Source organism: Camellia sinensis, chromosome 14 (genome assembly GCF_055761805.1).
Source record: "Camellia sinensis isolate YWXY chromosome 14, ASM5576180v1, whole genome shotgun sequence".
NCBI lineage: Eukaryota > Viridiplantae > Streptophyta > Magnoliopsida > Ericales > Theaceae > Camellia > Camellia sinensis.
Window position 1 is genome coordinate 31,081,788 of NC_138974.1, and position 18,342 is coordinate 31,100,129.

General features: G+C 35.2%; 1 protein-coding gene across 1 annotated transcript; it reads left to right on the forward strand.

Annotated features, from left to right (window-relative positions):
* The first annotated feature begins 358 nt into the window (after positions 1 to 358).
* On the forward strand, positions 359 to 13,402 carry LOC114270155 (BTB/POZ and MATH domain-containing protein 2). Its single transcript, XM_028211577.2, has 6 exons — positions 359 to 1,098; positions 3,082 to 3,430; positions 5,073 to 5,349; positions 5,844 to 6,004; positions 11,264 to 11,422; positions 13,106 to 13,402. The coding sequence occupies exons 1-6, from the start codon at positions 677 to 679 to the stop codon at positions 13,223 to 13,225; spliced, it is 1,488 nt and encodes a 495-aa protein (XP_028067378.2). The 5' UTR covers positions 359 to 676; the 3' UTR covers positions 13,226 to 13,402.
* The last annotated feature ends 4,940 nt before the right edge of the window (positions 13,403 to 18,342 follow it).

The following is an 18,342-nucleotide window of genomic DNA, read 5'->3' on the forward strand; positions in this document are numbered from 1 at the left end:
TCCGTTCCAAAATATTAGTCCCTTATTTCATTTTTCATTATCCCAAAATATTAGTCTCTCTTCAAAAATCAAGTACAAAAATGACATTGATATTCTCAAAACATGTACTATCAAAAGGATAATTTTAGAAAATTAACTTTTTTCAAATGCAATAATTGTACTACCAAAAAAAGTTAGATTCTCCAAAAGGGACCATTATTTTGGGACGGAAAAAATAATAAATTAAAACTCTCTGGAGCTCACAAATTAAAACTTTTAATATTTTTTTAAAGAGTAATGTTAGAATTATCAAAGTGTCTTGCTAGCCGTTCCGAGGGAAGAGGCATTTTTTTAAATAAGCGAAACATTTTTTTAAAGAAGCGAAACCCGTTAATTGTTCATCGACGATCATTCCTGTCTAGTACTTCTCTCTCTCTCCTCTTCTCCAAAAGGGGCTTCTCTCCTTGTCCCTCGAGTCCTTTTTCTCCCTCTACATCGAAACCCTAGAAATTCATGTTCCCGAATCCCACAACTTTCGTTTCACACAGCCTAGATTTGCTCACATCATAAACCAGCTCTATTTCCAAGTCCAATTCTTGTCCAAATCGTGTGCATATTTCTCGTACAAACCCTAGATCTGATCACAATTTCACGTAATTCATTGAGTTCATAGAGCAATTGCATTCACCGATTGAGCATGGGTATGGGTAGGGTTTACAGAGAAACCTCGAAGCCATCGTCGTCGTCATCACCGTCTTCGCCTCCGGTTACTACTTCGACATCGATCACCGAAACTGTAAATGGGTCGCACGATTTCAAGATAACTGGGTACTCGCTGTCGAAGGGAATTGGGATCGGGAAGTACATAGCCTCTGAGACTTTCATGGTCGGTGGATACTCGTGGGCGATCTACTTCTACCCAGATGGAAAAAGTGTTGAAGACAATGCCGCATACGTGTCCCTGTTCATCGCTCTTGCCAGCGAAGGTACGGATGTGAGGGCGCTTTTCGAATTGACCCTTTTTGATCAGAGTGGGAAGGAGAGGCACAAGGTTCACACCCATTTTGGGAGGGCTCTGGAGAGCGGGCCGTACACCCTTAAGTATCGTGGAAGCATGTGGTAAGTCTTGTGTTTATGGGTTTTCAAAGGCTTCAATTGCTGAATTATCACTGTCTAGAACAAGACTTGATTACTGATTGATATTCAGTTTATTTTGTGTTTAATGCTTTCAATTACAGTTAATTTTCTTGGGTATTGTTTTAGTGGTATGTGGAAATGTGCTTATATTTAGAATTACAGTTGTGAACATGTGGAGAAATTATTAAGCGCTCATGGTGCTCTAAATTAATAGCTATTGGTTTAAACTGTAGAACATATGTCACTTTTGTGTTAGAGTTTTAGGAGACAATGTGAAAGATATCAATGGAAATGGAATGGAGCATTGCTCTAAGAGCACTGAATAATTTATTGAACGTGTGAGGTGTGCACTTTGGGTGGAAATATATGTAGATAATTGAGTCAACTATGGCGTCGTACCTTTATGATTCGGATGGCTATAATGAGTATGATGCATTTCCATGAGGTTAAGATGTTTTGTGGCTAAAATCAGCATCTTAGGTGTTTGATCACAATTTGTTTAAACTTGAAGCAGCACCTTTTATGTTATCCTTTTTAGCTTTGAACTAATGCTCTCCTTGTAAAATATTTTACACTGTAAAAATTAATTGAGTTTTGGTTCTTTTTGTTCCTAGGGTTAGAAATGATTCTTGTGTTGTTGGAGGACATTCAAGTAAACGATAAACATTTTTTTTTTTTTTGTCTGCAAGGAATAAAAAATCCTCTTATTTTCATTGAAACAGCCTAAGCATTTCCTTTTCCTAAGAGACTGAGGCGAAGCTCTAATAGAATGAAGTACTTTCAGTGTTTTTGTCAAAAGAAAGCAAAACTCATCCAAGCACAACGAAACACAGTGAATCCATAAGTTGTGTCGACACGAATTTGGAATCTCTCATAAATGTTTTTATATCTATTTTTTAGGGAAAAAAAAAAAGGATAGAAGGCCTTTTTACACTAAATCAATAAGAATTATTAGGCCAAGTTTGGGAAGATCCAAAAAAGCCAAAAAGTCAAAAAGTTACTCAAAAAGCTAAAAAGTTAACACTATTCACCAAAAGTCAACAATTACGGCTGCACAACTCCCAATTCAAATTTTTCCCTACAAATCAATTTTTACAATTTTTTATTACACATTTTTCAATAAAAAGTCAAAAAGTTAACCCAAACATCCATATTTTCAACCTCAATTTTTTAGTCCAAAAAGACAAAAAGTTGCACTTTTTTAGTCTTCCCAAACTTGGCCTTATTGTAATATTAGTATAGTAATGCTATTCACTTGTCAATAAAATGTTAGTATAGAAATATTATTATTATCTCTGTTATTTTTTGATCTTAAGTTGTTGGATTCTCATGCACTTATAGAACCATGTGCACTTGCATTTGATCAAATTAATTTATTTGACAATACATATCGATTTCTGATTCCTAGAAACATTTAATTTATTTGATAAAATTAATTTATTTGACTTATTTAAGGGAACGAATATCAAAATCTAATCATGTTTAATTAATAAATTATTATGCTTCTATATATTTAGATAAGTTTTAGTTTGTATTTTTAAACATTTTCATGTATTTTCATTTTGGGGGGTCTATTCGAAATGTTTCCAAAATGTTTCGGATATGTTTCCGTTTCCACGGTAGCTGAAACAACACACTGAAGTGAAATTTTAATCGTTGTGTGTGTGTTTGTGTGTGTGTGGGAATTATGTTTAGTTGTCTAATGTTTTGTTTTTCCATGAGGTGCTGTGATGGACTGAGTTGGACAGAAGAATTATTTAGGCCTTATTGATTAAAATTCATGGTATAGAATTTGTGATGACAGTACCGGTTTTTTAATTGATATATTGAATAGCAACTTCTTTGGGAAGATGGGATCAGACGTGCTATTTTTACATACTGTGCTAGATATGCCTTGATATTTTCATGCCACATTGAAGATGAATGTATGGTAGAACATAATTTGTTGATTGTTTGATGTTCCAGGGGTTATAAGCGGTTTTTCAAAAGAACTCTTCTAGAGACTTCAGACTACCTGAAAGAGGATTGCCTTTCGGTTAGTTGTAGTGTTGGAGTTGTTAGGTCACACACAGAGGGCCCTAAGATCTACTCTACACCAGTACCCCCGTCTGACATTGGTCAGCATTTTGGGCAGCTACTGGAAACTGGGAAGGGGGCAGATGTAAACTTTGAAGTTAATGGAGAAATGTTTGCTGCTCACAAGTTGGTACTTGCAGCTCGTTCTCCTGTTTTCAAGGCTCAACTTTTTGGGCCAATGAAGGATCAAAATACACAGTGCATAAAGGTTGAAGACATGGAGGCTCCAGTTTTTAAGGTTCAGTAATATTTACTTTTTCTTCCTGTTTGTACAATTTTATTCATCTTTCAAGTCATATATGTTCATCTATTGCATTATTTCCTCCATACCTTATTACGCACCAGTGATGCTAATTTAAATAGTAGGAATGAAGTTGATATCTTGTAGAAGTTGTATATAATTTATTGTTTATGCAGGGTGCCACTTTGAAACTTAAAATGGTGGCCATATCTGGTGAGTTTTATTTGCACAAATATATTGGGTTTAGATTATATTGATATTTTTTTCCCTGGAAAGAATGTTGATGTATGAGCTGGTTGTTGTGTGCTCATTCTATTTCATTTCTTGTATTAATAACTTGGTGTGTATGGCTTGTTTTTTGATTTTGAAACCTTAGATCTATTGTCTTATTTACACTGAAAGCAACACAATGATCTTGTGAAGTTAAAACATTGAAAATAAATAAAAATTATATAAATACACGAGACTCAAGAAGTTGAGTCAATTTCAGTTTTCATGAATATGTGGGCCTTAGTTGTTCGTTTGTTATCACATTTTGTTTACTTCAACATGGATATGTTAAACACTGACTTGCTTATCAGAAGCCATAGATGAGCTGCTCTTGTGGGCTTCACTTTTGTACAAATTTATCACATTAAGGATTTTATATAAATAATATGCAAGGGAATGGTCACAGGAATAAACTAGTTGCAATAGATAATATAGCTAGGAAGCACACATGTGGACATTGGATATCCTTGACACAACATGGGCACGTTGACTCTTGAAATTTAAAAAATTCAGCAGACAGACACGGAAGGTATATAAAAATATAACTTATTTATCTTTTACATTACGAAAATAGTTACTATATTTTATTATTTATAAATTTTAATAAATCAGTTTCCACATTTTGTATGTTGGAAAAGAAATGTGAACAAAAGTCTTTGTGTCTATCTTAAAAGGCTCATTCTATCCACTAGAAAATGAAAGTTTTAAGCTTTAGAGAATAAAAAGCCTAAAGGATGAGGCATTAAAAACGCATTGTTTTTATTTTAATAACTGGATCTCAAGTTGTTTCCTTCAGTTTGACTATAGACATGTAAGTTCCTTGAGTGTCCATAGTGTTAAAAAAAAGTAATATGACACGTTTGGACACATATCCATGTTGGGACTTGTCCACTATGGACACGACACCTTCTCAAAAGTGGCCAAGCTTGTAATATGGACCAAAGTTTTTAAAGGCAAATAGGCAAGGTGTTTCACCCCTCACGAGGCAAAGCGTAAGCCTCGAGGCATAAGCATTTCGAATTTTTATATATAGTAAATAAATAAAATATTTTAAAGTAGCAAAAAATATTAAAAATTAAATATAAAGGTATAAATACTTTCCTTCTCTAAGCATTGAACATTTTATTGCCACATAGGGGGAAAAAAAACACTTGTTTAAGTGTATCCCCTTAGTTGTGTATCCCATTGTCAGCCTTCTGGGATTTGGTGGTTTGGTTGTGGCATGAGGATGTGTTTTGATTAACCGTCAACTTCCATGGTTTAACTTTGCAAAAAAATTTAAAAATATTACTGTTTAAGTGTGCTTGGCATCGGCTTGGAATTAACTTGTGTGTCATGTTGCTGTTTACTGTGCTTCTGTGCTTTGCAGGCTTTGCTTCATTTTATATACTGGGATGCATTGCTTGACGTGGAAGAACTTACTGGTTTGAACTCGAAATGGGCTTGTACTTTGATGTCTCAGCATCTGCTTGCTGCTGCTGATCGGTATGGTTTGGAGAGGCTCAGGTTGCTCTGTGAGTCTAATCTTTGTGATGATGTTGCCATAAACACTGTGGCAACAACACTAGCCCTGGCAGAGCAGCATCACTGTTTCCAATTAAAATCTGTTTGTCTCAAATTTGTTGCAATGCCTGAAAATCTAAGAGGTGATTGTTATTATTACACAAATTTATTTTCGTCTTATGTTTTTTATCTAGTAATTTGAAATTTATAAAGGAAAAAAAAAACTCTTATCTATCTGACTATGTTGTGGTGGTCAGGTTAGTGCATAAGGAATGGCTGAAACTAATTATTGGCGATAATCTGACATTTCTACATCCACTGCACAAACTATGCATTTTCAATTGTGTATGGTTTTCAGGGGATGATATATCCCAAGGAGTGATAAAGCCATTTTATAGTAATTATTTAATTGTTTTTAGTAAAAGATTAATGCTCCTGTATCATCTATCAATTATCAGATTCATTGGCAATAAAGAAATACTTGTTGGTGCAAAGTGTTTATCTTCAACATGTTTGATCATTTTATCAGTGAATGTTTAATGAGAGAATTGTGATGACTCAATGTTATGGCTTGACGTATCTCAAACTTCTCGGGTGTTACTAATTCAGTGAACCATTTTCCTTTTTTGTTTTCCAGCTGTGATGCAAACGGATGGCTTTGATTACTTGAAGGAAAGTTGCCCCTCTATTCTGACTGAACTCTTGGAGTATGTCGCGACGATTAGCGAGCACTCTGTCATTGCCAGCAAGCATGGGGATGAGGCTCTCCTAGATGGCAGTGATGTTAATGGTAGACGTGTGAAGCAAAGACTATAATAAAAATTGTTTTGTACACCTCTTCAGTTGCCCAAACAAAACAAACAAAAAAATAAAAAAAAAGGAAGGAAAAAGTAGCAGAAAGTTTGTGTCTAGGATTAGAAGCATTTTGCCAGTTTCTCTCGGCTTAGCAATTTGTTGAGATGTAAATTTAGTGTTCACCTGGTTGTAATCTGAAGTTCTCTTTTAGTAGTTTGCATTGTCCATTTTTTCCTTGTTCTTATATGCTTGTGTATGGTTATTGTGATTGTAAGGTTTTAGAGAACTTTTTCTTCAGAAACTAATCAAACTATAATATTAACAGTTCATATGATTAGACTTCACTCTCTCTCTTTGCTGACCTCTTTTTTGCTGTGTTTGTGTGTGATCTGATGTGGTCATCTGGCAGTGAGAAGATTGTTCCTCTTCGATGATGATGTGAATTGTGTGTTGCATAATGGAGATGAAATTTATGTTAGGGACTACAAGAAGTTTTTTTCTTCTATTGAGGCTTCTGAATTGCGTGTTCCCCTATGAAATAGGGCATTGGCCTCAATTTCTCTAATTGCAAAGTTGCTATTAGTAGAAATGCAGACATTTCTTTTGAGGTTAAATTGCACATTTCTTCTGAGGTTTGTTGTATTGTACGAGTTTTCATGAGATTTTGAAATTTAGGGTTAGGTTGAGAGGAGGTGAAAGAGACGATGACTGTTGGGGGTGGTGATTGGGATTATGGCTTGGCTTCATAAAGTAAGCAAGGAAGTAAAGAGAAGTGATCAAGGATAAGTTTATGACAGCAAACGAGTTGCTATCGAGATGATGAAGGTTAGGGGTGGTGATTGGGATTGATGTGAGATTATGGGGCATTTTGGCAGTATAGTAAAAAGTTAATTTTTGATTTGTTTGGATAATATCACCTCTTTAGGGCGTGACGTGGGATTGTGGCTTTACAAAGTAAGAGTATAAAGTGGAGATGTGATTAAGGATGACGGTTAGGGGTGGTGATTGGGATTGATGTGGGTTCATGACTTTACGAAGTGGGGGAAAATAATGTTGTGTATGATTGAGAAATTTGAAAAGAAAAATACAAAATATGTGTGAAGTTAAATGAAATATAAGTATATTTTATTTATATTTCATATATATTTTTTATTTTTTCTTTTTAACTTTCCTAACCAAACATGGTCTGAAGAGGAGAAGTGATTAAGGATGGGTTTATGATGGTAAATAAGTTACATTGAATGGTAAGTTGTTTAAATTTAATTTAAAAATTCACAAATTTTAAAATATTTTTAACATCCCCATTGATTTTAAATGAATTTTTAACAGCTATGATTTTATTTCAGAAGGAATATCTACAATTAAATAGAAAAATTCTATTAGCAATATTATTTTTATAAATATTTTATTTTAAAATAAAAAATCACATTATAGACATCAATTTTATATAAATTTTGTGTTTATCTATATTATTATTAAAAGTAAATACATCACTTTGTGTTCGTGAATTTCTTTTTCTTCTTTTGTCAAGTGACCTTTTCTTCTTGCGACAAGTGTCAATTTCTCCATCTAAAAATAAATAAATAAAAAATAATAGTTAAAAGAGAAACAAAAGACTTAAATATAAGACCATTCACTTTCCTTATAAAAAAGGGATTTTTATTGATAAGTCTAATTTAGAAGTGTTTTAACCCAAGAAATCCATGAAAGAATTTTTTAACCCATTTAGTCCCATGTATGTATAGTTTTATTTCATAAAATCCATTTTCTTGATTTACACTATTTTCTTGGACACTTATGCCCTTATATTTAATTTTGATACCCTTATAAATATTTTTTCAACGATTAGCAATTTAATGATGTAAATATTCATATTTTAAAATTCACATTTATAGGAATGTAAATTGGCCCGTGGGCGGCCCGAAACCCGCTCGCGAGCCAAGGTGGGCCCGGCTCGTTGACAATGTGAATATTCACATTGACATGTTAAAATTCACATTAATAGGAGTGTAAAATTGGCCCCCGTCCCGTGGCGGCGCGAAACCCACCCGCGGCCCATGGGCGGCCGGGGGCGGGCCCGATCCGGCCCGTTGACAATGTGAATATTCACATTGACATGTTAACATTCATATTGATAAGAGTATAAAATTGAGTCGCGGCCCATGGGTGGCCAAAAGCCCTCCCGCAGCCCGGGACGGGCCCGGCCCGGCCCATTGACAATGTGAACATTCACATTAATAGGAGTGTAAAATTAGCCTGCGCCTCGTAGCTGCCCGAAACCCGCCCACGGCCCGTAGGCGGGCCCGGCCCGGCCTGTTGACAATGTGAATGTTCACATTGACATGTTAACATTCACATTGATAAGAGTATAAAACTAGACAGCAGCCTAGGGCGGGCCCGGCCTGGCCCGTTAATAATGTGAATATTCACATTGACATGTTAACATTCACATTAATAGGAGTGTAAAATTGGCTCTCGTCCCGTGGCGGCGCGAAACCCGCCCACGGCCCATGGGCGGCCCGGGGCGGGCCCGGCCCGGCCCGTTAACAATGTGAATATTCACATTGACATGTTAACATTCACATTGATAAGAGTATAAAATTGGCCCGCGGCCCATGGACGACCAAAAGCCCGCCCGCTGCCCGGGGCGGGCTCGGCCCGGCCCGTTGACAATGTGAATATTCACATTGACATGTTAACATTCACATTGATAAGAGTGTAAAATTGGTTCGCAACCCGTGGGCGGCCCGAAGCCCGACCGCAGCCCGAGGCGGGCTTGGCCCGACCGCGTGACAATGTGAATATTCACATTGACATGTTAACATGCACATTGATAGGAGTATAAAATTAGCCTGCGCCCTGTGGCTGTCCGAAACCCGTCCACTGCCCGTGGGCGGCCCAGGGCGGGCCCGACCCGGCTTGTTGACAATGTGAATATTCACATTGACATGTTAACATTCACATTGATAAGAGTGTACAATTGGCCCGTGACCCGTGGGCAGCCCGAAGCCGGACCTCGGGCCTGGGCGGGCCCAGCCCGTTGGCAATGTGAATATTTACATTGACATGTTAACATTCACATTGATAGGAGTGTAAAATTGGCCGGCAGCCCGTGGGCGGCCCGAAGCCTGATCGCAGGCCGAGGCGGGCTTGGCCCAACCCGTGACAATGTGAATATTCACATTGACATGTTAACATTAACATTGATAGGAGTGTAAAACTTGTCCGCTGCTCGAAACTCGCCCGCGGCCCGGAGTAGGCCCGAACCCAAACCCGGGCCACCCCGGGCCGCCCACGGGCTTCGGGCCGCTCATGGGACGCGAGTCAATTTTACACTCTTATCAATGTGAATGTTAACATGTCAATGTGAATATTCACATTGTCAACAGGCCGAGCCGGGCCCGCCTCGGGCTGCCTACGGGCCGTGGGCGTGTTTCGGGCAACCACGGGGCACGGGCTAATGTTACACTCTTATCAATATGAATGTTAACATGTCAATGTGAATATTCACGTTGTCAACGGGCCGGGCCCGCGTCGGCTCGGGGCCGGGCTTCGAGCTGCCCACGGGTCACGGGCTAATTTTACACTCTTATCAATGTTAATGTTAATATGTCAATGTGAATATTCACATTGTCAACGAGCCGGGCCGGGCCCGCCCTGGGCAGCGGGCGGGCTTCGGGCCGCTTATGGGCCACGAGCCAATTTTACACTCCTATCAATATGAATGTTAATATGTCAATGTGAATATTCACATTGTCAACGGGCCGGACCGGGCTCGCCCCGGGCCGCCCATGGGACGCGAGTCAATTTTACACTCTTATCAATGTGAATGTTAATATGTCAATGTGAATATTCACATTGTCAACAGGCCAGGTCGGGCCCGCCCCGGCCCGCCCATGGGCCGTGGTCTAGTTTCGGGCAGGCACGGGGCGTGGGCTGATTTTATACTCTTATCAATGTGAATGTTAACATGTCAATGTGAATATTTGCATTATCAACGGGTCGGGCAGGGCCCGCCTAGGGCAGCCCACGAGCCGCAGACGGGTTTCGGGCCGGCCACAGGCCGCGGGCTAATTTTACACTCATATCAATGTGAATGTTAACATGTCAATGTGAATATTCACATTGTCAACGGGCCGGGCCCGGGCCCGATCTTCGGGCTGCCCACGGGTCATGGGCCAATTTTATACTCTTGTCAATGTTAATGTTAATGTTAATGTTAATATTCATATTGTGAACGGGCCGGCCCGAGCCCGCCCCGGGCGACGGGCTAGTTTCGGGATGCCCACGGGCCGCAGACCAATTTTACACTCCTATCAATGTGAGTGTTAACTTGTCAATGTGAATATTCATATTATCAACGGGCCGGGTCGGGCCTATTTTTTTGGCTTGTGGGTCGGCCCGGCCTAACTCGAATTTTTCCGGGCACCCACGAGGATCGACATGAGCCGGGTCCCTACACATTGACGATATAAACATTCATATTGACGGTGTGAACATTCACATTAAGGGTATTTTGGTAATTATGTCACCTATAGGACTTATTGAAACATAAAAAAATAATGTGAACTAAATTGAACATAAGTAGATAAAAAGGGTATTTTGGTCTTCTTATCTCAAATTAGACCTAATGGAATAGTCAAAAAGAATATGGGTCAGATGGAATAAAACTCTTAAAAAATAGACTTATCAAAAAAGCTCCCTGTAAAAAAACACTTAAATTACTTAAATAACATAAAAAAAATATGTTATCAACTTAAAATTAAAATTTATATTTTCACTCGCTTATGTACCTTCGTATCACACATTGTGGGTGTTTGCGAAATTAATTATTTTAGTAAGTTATTTTAACTATTTTAATAAATTAAAATAATTATATCTAGGAAGTAGGTTGAATTCTTTTATAATTAGAAGATGCCATATTTGTAAAATAATAATAATTATTATTATAAATTTAATTGTAGCCTTAAAAAACCAAAAAAATCTTCTTTCCAAACACCCAATTACATAAGTAGAGCAGCTCGAAAGTTGAACTCGGAATACAAACCCAGCGGAACGAGCCGAGAAAATTTCCCCGGAAACATGGTGATTTTCCTTCTCTTTTCTTCCTCTTTCAAAGTTCATATTTTGATCTCACATCCTTTCGATGCTTCAATAATTTTTCCCTCGATTGATTCGAATTTTTTGGTTTAATTTCCCAAAATCTTTGATCTTTTCTGTGTTTACAAACGCCTGGTTTTTTTTTTTTTTTTTTTGTCGCAGTTGTTCTTCTCGTATTTCAAGGACCTGGTGGGCAGAGAAGTGACAGTAGAGCTAAAGAACGATCTAGCCATTCGGGGCACTCTGCATTCGGTCGATCAGTACCTCAATATTAAGCTTGAGAACACTCGGGTTGTCGATCAAGACAAGTATCCCCACATGGTGCTCTCTTTTACTCTTATTTTTTTTAGGGTTTATGTTTTGATATTTGCATTCTAGAGATTGGTGTGATATTTTATTTGTTTTGATAAATACTTGTGAATCTTGCGATTGGATGGTAATGTTAAGTTTTAGGGCGTTAGGGTTTAGGGTAGGTTAAATTTTGATCTGTTTCACTATATATATTAAAATTCAAGCGCAAGTGGACATGTGTGTGCTTTGTGGAATTGTATTTTGTTCATGATTTTAGGAACTATTGCATTATTGGGACTGCACTCCAGGATTGTACCTTTAAATTCTGGGATTAGTGGGTGATGTGTATGTGTGTTTATGTAGCATGCTTTGATATTTTTTTCTGGTTTGATTTCATGGTAAATAACCATGGTTGCTTAGTTGTATGGTTTTGTTGATGCACATGTTGATGAGAGGTTGAGATGTGTGAATGCTTGTTGTGATGTGCTATGAAGATCCAGGCTTTAGGGTTGTTACTGCCTTTTAAATTCTTAAATTTCCAAAGTTGTAGCCTGACCATCAAGGTCCTAGAAATGATGAATATTGAGTCTTTCTAATCAAGATTTCTTTGTCTTTTTTTTGTGCAATGGTTTGGACATATGGGTAGAATATTGAATTTTCAAATTTTTTGCATGAGCTTTATGCTATGTTTGGTTGAGAGATTTGGGAAGGGATTTGGAAAGAGAAAGGGAAAGGGAAAGGGAAAGGGAAAATGTAGGTGAAATATAAATAAAATATACACACACTTCACTTTGTTTTACACATCTTTTCCCTTTCTCTTTCCTTTTCCAAATCCCTTCCCAAATCTCCCAACTAAACACAGCATTAAGGTTTCTTAGAAATGATGAATGTTAAACTTTGTGGTACAAAATTTGAAATTTTGATGCAATAGTCTAAGGAATGTAGATTTGGAATATTGATCTAACTTGAGAGGTGTGGGAGAGGAATATGCTAGCCTTGGTATCCAGCTTGGGTTTGCGCAAATAATTACACTGGTCTCCCCTAAGGTCTCGTACAATTAATAGTGAGTGAGTTTAGAGTGAAAAAATTTAAGGCCGGAGAGTAGAGTGAGAATCATGAAGTGTTTTGTTTGGAAAGAGAGAGAGAGATTTTCCCAATTATTTTAAAAATCAAATCTTGGACTATGTCATATTTCTTAACCTTTTACATACAGTAATAACGAAACTAGATTTAGTTTTCACCTTTGTGTTAGTGGATTCTTATGTATTTTCTATTTTAGAGCTTGTGACAAAGCCATTTATCTATTATTTTCTACTAAAATATTTACTGATTGCCAAATGGAATTCTGAGAAAAATGCTGGTAGTTTAGCTTACATATGGACTTCCTCTTTGCTCTCCAAATATTTTTTCCCTTTGATCCTTCTGAATTTTTGCAAGTTGTATTCTAACACTTTTTGGCTATGTAGTCCATTCTTGTTCTCTGTTTTTAACAAGCTCGATCTCAGGTGTAGTTATATGATTGCTATTTGTGGAATGACTTGACTTTTCGGGAAACATTATTAAGTTCATTTAGCCCTCTCCATGGTTTTGGGCTTGATATTGGTGTTTTTAAGCATCACATCTCACATCACATCTCATTTCCTCACTTTTTGTTTTATCTTTCTTATTTCTTGTAAAATTATGCTGTGTGTAAATAATACATTTATATGGCAGCTTTCTGTGAGGAACTGTTTCATCAGAGGATCGGTGGTTAGATATGTTCAGTTACCACCAGATGGAGTTGACATTGAACTGCTTCATGATGCTACAAGAAGAGAAGCTCGCGGTGGCTGAAATTCATTAGTGACAATTTAGTGTATGTTATGAACATTTTGACATTGAATGTAATAGTTTTTCTTTGTAGTAGCTTTGGGCATACTTCTAATGGCCCGACATTTGAATTGGGTACTTTTGACTTGTGTCTTGCCACAAACAGTCATCATTATTGGAAATTTGAGCCAAGTTCTCCTACACGCCTTCTAACAATGCTCAATGTTCATGTATTTTGAAAAATTTCTAGCAGTAACACGTATTATTTTGTGAATTTAGTATACTTGTCCAAGTTGTAACTCAATGTTGTTAGGAAGTGAGATATGACCCCAAAAAGCCAATGTCTTGTGAATGGGGCTGCTGGTGCATCTCATTTATCCTGAACCTTACAATAGGCTTGATTATTTTCCTTTTACCCTCCTTTCTTGCAATTGAATTGAATTTTTTTTTTTTTTTTTTTTTTGAAAAAAATTTAGATTCCTAGAATATTTTTACTGCGATCGATGTCATAATTAGTTTGCTTATCAATTGAAGTTGTTTAATCAAAGTCTATTACATCTTTCAATCCTTCTAGGTTTTTTTTAGGGTTAATTATTCAGTAATTTTGGAGTACAGACACGTAGTATTCCATAACATTGTAATTGGTAGAAAAGGTGGGTAAGGGATTGTATTGGATGATTGGAAAACATAAGGACATATTGAATGATAATTGATTAAGGAGTACAGACATGTAGTATTCCGGGAATTTTAAATAATTTCCCTTTTTTTACCCAAAAATTTCTCACTATTTACATATGTTTTCTAGGAAAGTATTTTTCTGTCATTCAATCCTATATATAGACTCTTCACATAATTGGGTTCCAATGGTTTAAGGAACTTTCCAATAATATGGCTTTTGTTCCCTGTGATTTTCCGCGTTCTGCCACTTTTTCTTCTTTTTTTCTTTCTCGCTACTATACGCAGGGGTTTTCAAGGATCACCTATTCAATTGTAAATTGCGTGTATCAATTAAGACTGAGCTTTACTGTACTCATAGTTTTAACTTAAAATGTTCACATTTACAGGTTTTATGGATCACTCAATCTCTAAACTACCCCATTTTCTACCACTTCTTGTTAAATGCTTGGGTTCATCATGGCATCACTCCTTGTAGAGTATCTTATGAATTTAAATTTTTCCTTTTATAACTCACTACAAGAAAAAACATTTTTGCCGACCACTTTTAGCTACCAAAACTAATTTAGTCGCCAAAAGTCACGGAATTGGCTACAAAAAATAATATTAGTCGGCAAAAGTCAACTTTTTAGCTACTAATTTTTTTTAGTAGGGGAATGTTGATTATTGGCTACTAAAAAAAATTTAGTAGCTAAAGATATTACAATTGGCGACTAAAACAATTTTTAGTAGCTAAACATATGACAATTGGCGACTAAATAAAAATTTAGTAGCCGTAGAGGTACCTTTAGCTACTAAATTGTTTGGTAGCCAAATGAAAATAAAAAAATTAATTTTTAATCTTTCCCGACCAAACTTTTGGTCGCCAAATGTCAAGTTTCGGCGACAAAATTTCTTTTAGTCGCCAAAGACCTACCTTTAGCTACTAAATTATTTGGTAGCCGAATGAAAATAAAAAAATTAATTTTTAATCTTTGCCGACCAAAATTTTGGTCGGCAAATGTTAACTTTCGGCGACAAAATTCCTTTTAGTCGCCAAAGACCTACCTTTAGCTACTAAATTATTTGGTAGCCGAATGAAAATAAAAAAATTAATTTTTAATCTTTTGCTGACCAAAATTTTGGTCGGCAAATGTTAACTTTCGGCAACAAAATTCCTTTTAGTCGCCAAAGACCTACCTTTAGCTACTACATTTTTTGGTAGCCGAATGAAAATAAAAAAATTAACAAAATAGTTATTTTATTTTATTAATAACAATACCATTAGTCTCCACTTGAAAATTTGACTAAACAAAATAGTTATTTTTATTTTTATTTTTAGGTTGTACACCCACCATCCAAAATTATTAATATCTTATTTTATTTTTTATTATCTCAAAATATTAATTTTAAAAAAAAATTAATTATTAAAATAATATGAATTTCTTATTTTGTCCTTTTTTTAAATCCATTAATAATACAAAAAGTACAATTATGACAATTGATATTTCTACAAAAATATACTATCAAAAGGTAATTTTGAAAAATTAATATTTTGAAAATGTAATAATTGTATTATAAAAAGAAATTAAATTCTGAAAATAGACTATTATTTTTAGATGGAATAAGTTGTCGGCTTTCATTTGATGGGTTGAACACATCTTTTAATAATTGGGCCCTCACGCGAAAGGTATGCTAAAATGGGCAACTTGTTATTGGCTGTTTGTCGATAGTTTTACATTGCAAAAATTTAAAAGCATAGTTACAGGTCAGTCTGATGAATTTAATTTTTAATAATAAATTTATTATTTTTAAAAAGTACAATTAAACTATTTATACTTTTTATATCATCATATTTCAATAACACTAATAAATTAAGAATAAATCAAAATTCACAAATAAAAGACAAAATATCCCAATTATTTATCATTTTAATAAATTTTTCAATATTATTACCAGTACTAATGAAATAATCATTTTACAGACACAAAACATATATTTAAAAAGTTTTAAAAAAATTTCATTATCAAAACGAGGGCTAAGTGTGTAAAAAAAATTCACTCATGACTTATGAATAAATAAATCTGATTTGTAAGACTTATTTTTAAATTTATACTTTCTAAATATTTCCAGATTTTGTAATTTTTTTTTTTCACAAACTAAGTCATAAAACTCTAATAAATTAAAAAGTATAAACAATAAATAAAATTAAAAAATATTAATTTAACAAGCCTGATCTATTTTTCATTGACTCGAAAAAAATTAGCAGCAAATATTCGCTCTATGTCTCTCTCTTTTTGTCTATCTCTCGCTCATCTTTTGTTTCTCTCTCTTTTTCTATCTCTTCATCTCTCTCTCTCTCTTTCTCTCTCTATCTCTTTTTCTGTCTATCTCTCTCTCCCTGTCTCTCTCTCACTCATCACTCTTCTCTATCTCTCTCTGTCTACTTGTCTATTTGTCTATTTCTCTCTTACTATGTTCGTCTTGCTCACTCTCTTACTCCCATCTTCTCTATTTATCGAGCTCCTTCTTGATTTATCGATCCACTATAAGAAAATACACTTTTAGCAACCACTTTGTCTATCTCTCTCTCTCGCTCATCACTCTATCTCTGTCTCTGTCTCTCTCTCTCTCTCTTTTTTATCTGTCTCTCACAAAATTAAAATATTTTTAAAATATTTAAATATTTAAAATATTTAAAAAATTGATTTGAATTAAGTTTTGAAAAGAGTTTTGAATTATCTGTCTTCTTTATTTATTGAGCTCCCTTTCGATTTATCGATCCACTACAAAAAATGCACTTTTAGCGACCACTTTGTCTCTTTCTCGCTCATCACTCTGTCTCTTTCTCTATCTCTCTATCTCTTTTCTCTATTCGTCTCTCACTCATCTCTCTCTCTCACCACCCATCTTCTTTACCATATTTACCACTACTGCAAATGCCATTCAACTACCACCACTCATATTTTTCTCTCTTTCACTCATCACTCTTCTTTCTCTGTCTGTTTGTCTATCTGTCTGTGTGTCTTTCGTTCATCTTTCTTCTCTTTATCTCTCTCATTTGTCTTCTCTCTATGTCTCTATTTTTCTGTTCTCTCTCTCGTTCATCTCTTTTCATTCTCTTTCTATATATCTCTCTCATCGCTTGTTTCTCTCTATTTTTCTATATGTTTCTCTCTATCTCATTCTCTCTCTGTCTCTCTGTCTGTCGCTCTCTCTATATCTCTTTCTCTCTTTATCTCTCTCTCACTTATCACTATTCTCTCTTTCTTTCTCTCTCTGTGTCTGTTTGTCTGTCTCTCACTCTTCTCTCTCTCTCTTTCTTTCTATGTGTCTATCTGTCTGTTTATCTCTCTCTCCCATTGTGTTCACATTGCTCACTCTCTCCCTCATCTCTGTGTCTCTCACTCATCTATCTCTTCTTTCATCTCTTTTCTCTCTCTGTCTCTTTCGCTCATCTCTCTTCTCTTTATCTCTCTCGCTCATCGCTCTTCTCTCTATCTTTGTGTCTCTCTGTCTATCACTCTCTCCCTCATCTCTGTGTCTCTCTGTCTATCACTCTCTCTCACCACCCATCTCTTCTATCACCTTCACCACTACTACAAACACCATTCCACCACCACTATTACTTCTACTGTCGCTACTTCACCACTACTTCTACTGTCGCTATTTTTTTATTTAAATACATCTAAGTAAGATGCATTTTAAAAAGTAAAAAATTACTTAAAATTTTTAAAAAATTTCACTAAAAACAAAAAAATATGAAAAATAAAATATTCAATTTTCAAAAAATGTAAATTCAAAAAACTCAACTCTATGGCCTGACTTATGAGTAAATAATACATATTTGTAAAACTAATTGATATTATTTCAGATTTTAAAATTTTTCTTAATTTTTTAATAATTAATTTTTTCAACTTTTTTAAATATTTAAAGCAAATTTGTTTATTTTTTAGATTCACTTAATTTAGATATATTTAAAAAAGAAAATATTTGTGATTTTTTTAAAATACAAAATAAGTACTCACTTAATTTAGATATATATATTTTTTTTAAAATTTGAGGGATTTATAAAAGTAATTGGCGATTTAATACTAATTGAACTAAAGGCATAAGCTGGGGCTGTGCGTATATATTTTTTAGTTGTGCGTTAATGATTTTGACTGCTAAGATATGCTTGAGAAAATGATTTTGACTGCTAGTTACAACTGAATAATAAATTAATTAAATCCACTTGACACATGATTTCTTTATCTGTCTTTATCTATGAGAAAATATACATATTGCATGTTCTAAAATTCTAAAAAATTGATTAGTGCCCAGTTAGTCATGCAGGAGTCCCAAAAAAAAAAAAAACACGGGTTGAGTTGGCTCATAATTTTTTTTTAAAAAATTTTTCCTTCTTTTTTTTTTTAATTTTCTTTCTTTCTTTTCTTTCTTATTATATATATATATATAAAATATAATAATATAAGAAAATATAAGAA

Coding starts and splice junctions, on each gene's coding strand:
- LOC114270155 (XM_028211577.2), top strand. CDS start 677: ATGGGTATGGGTAGGGTTTACAGAGAAACCTCGAAGCCATCGTCGTCG. Junction 3,431..5,072: donor TGGAGGCTCCAGTTTTTAAG/GTTCAGTAATAT, acceptor TGTGCTTTGCAG/GCTTTGCTTCATTTTATATA. Junction 6,005..11,263: donor GTGATGTTAATGGTAGACGT/GTGAAGCAAAGA, acceptor TTTTTGTCGCAG/TTGTTCTTCTCGTATTTCAA.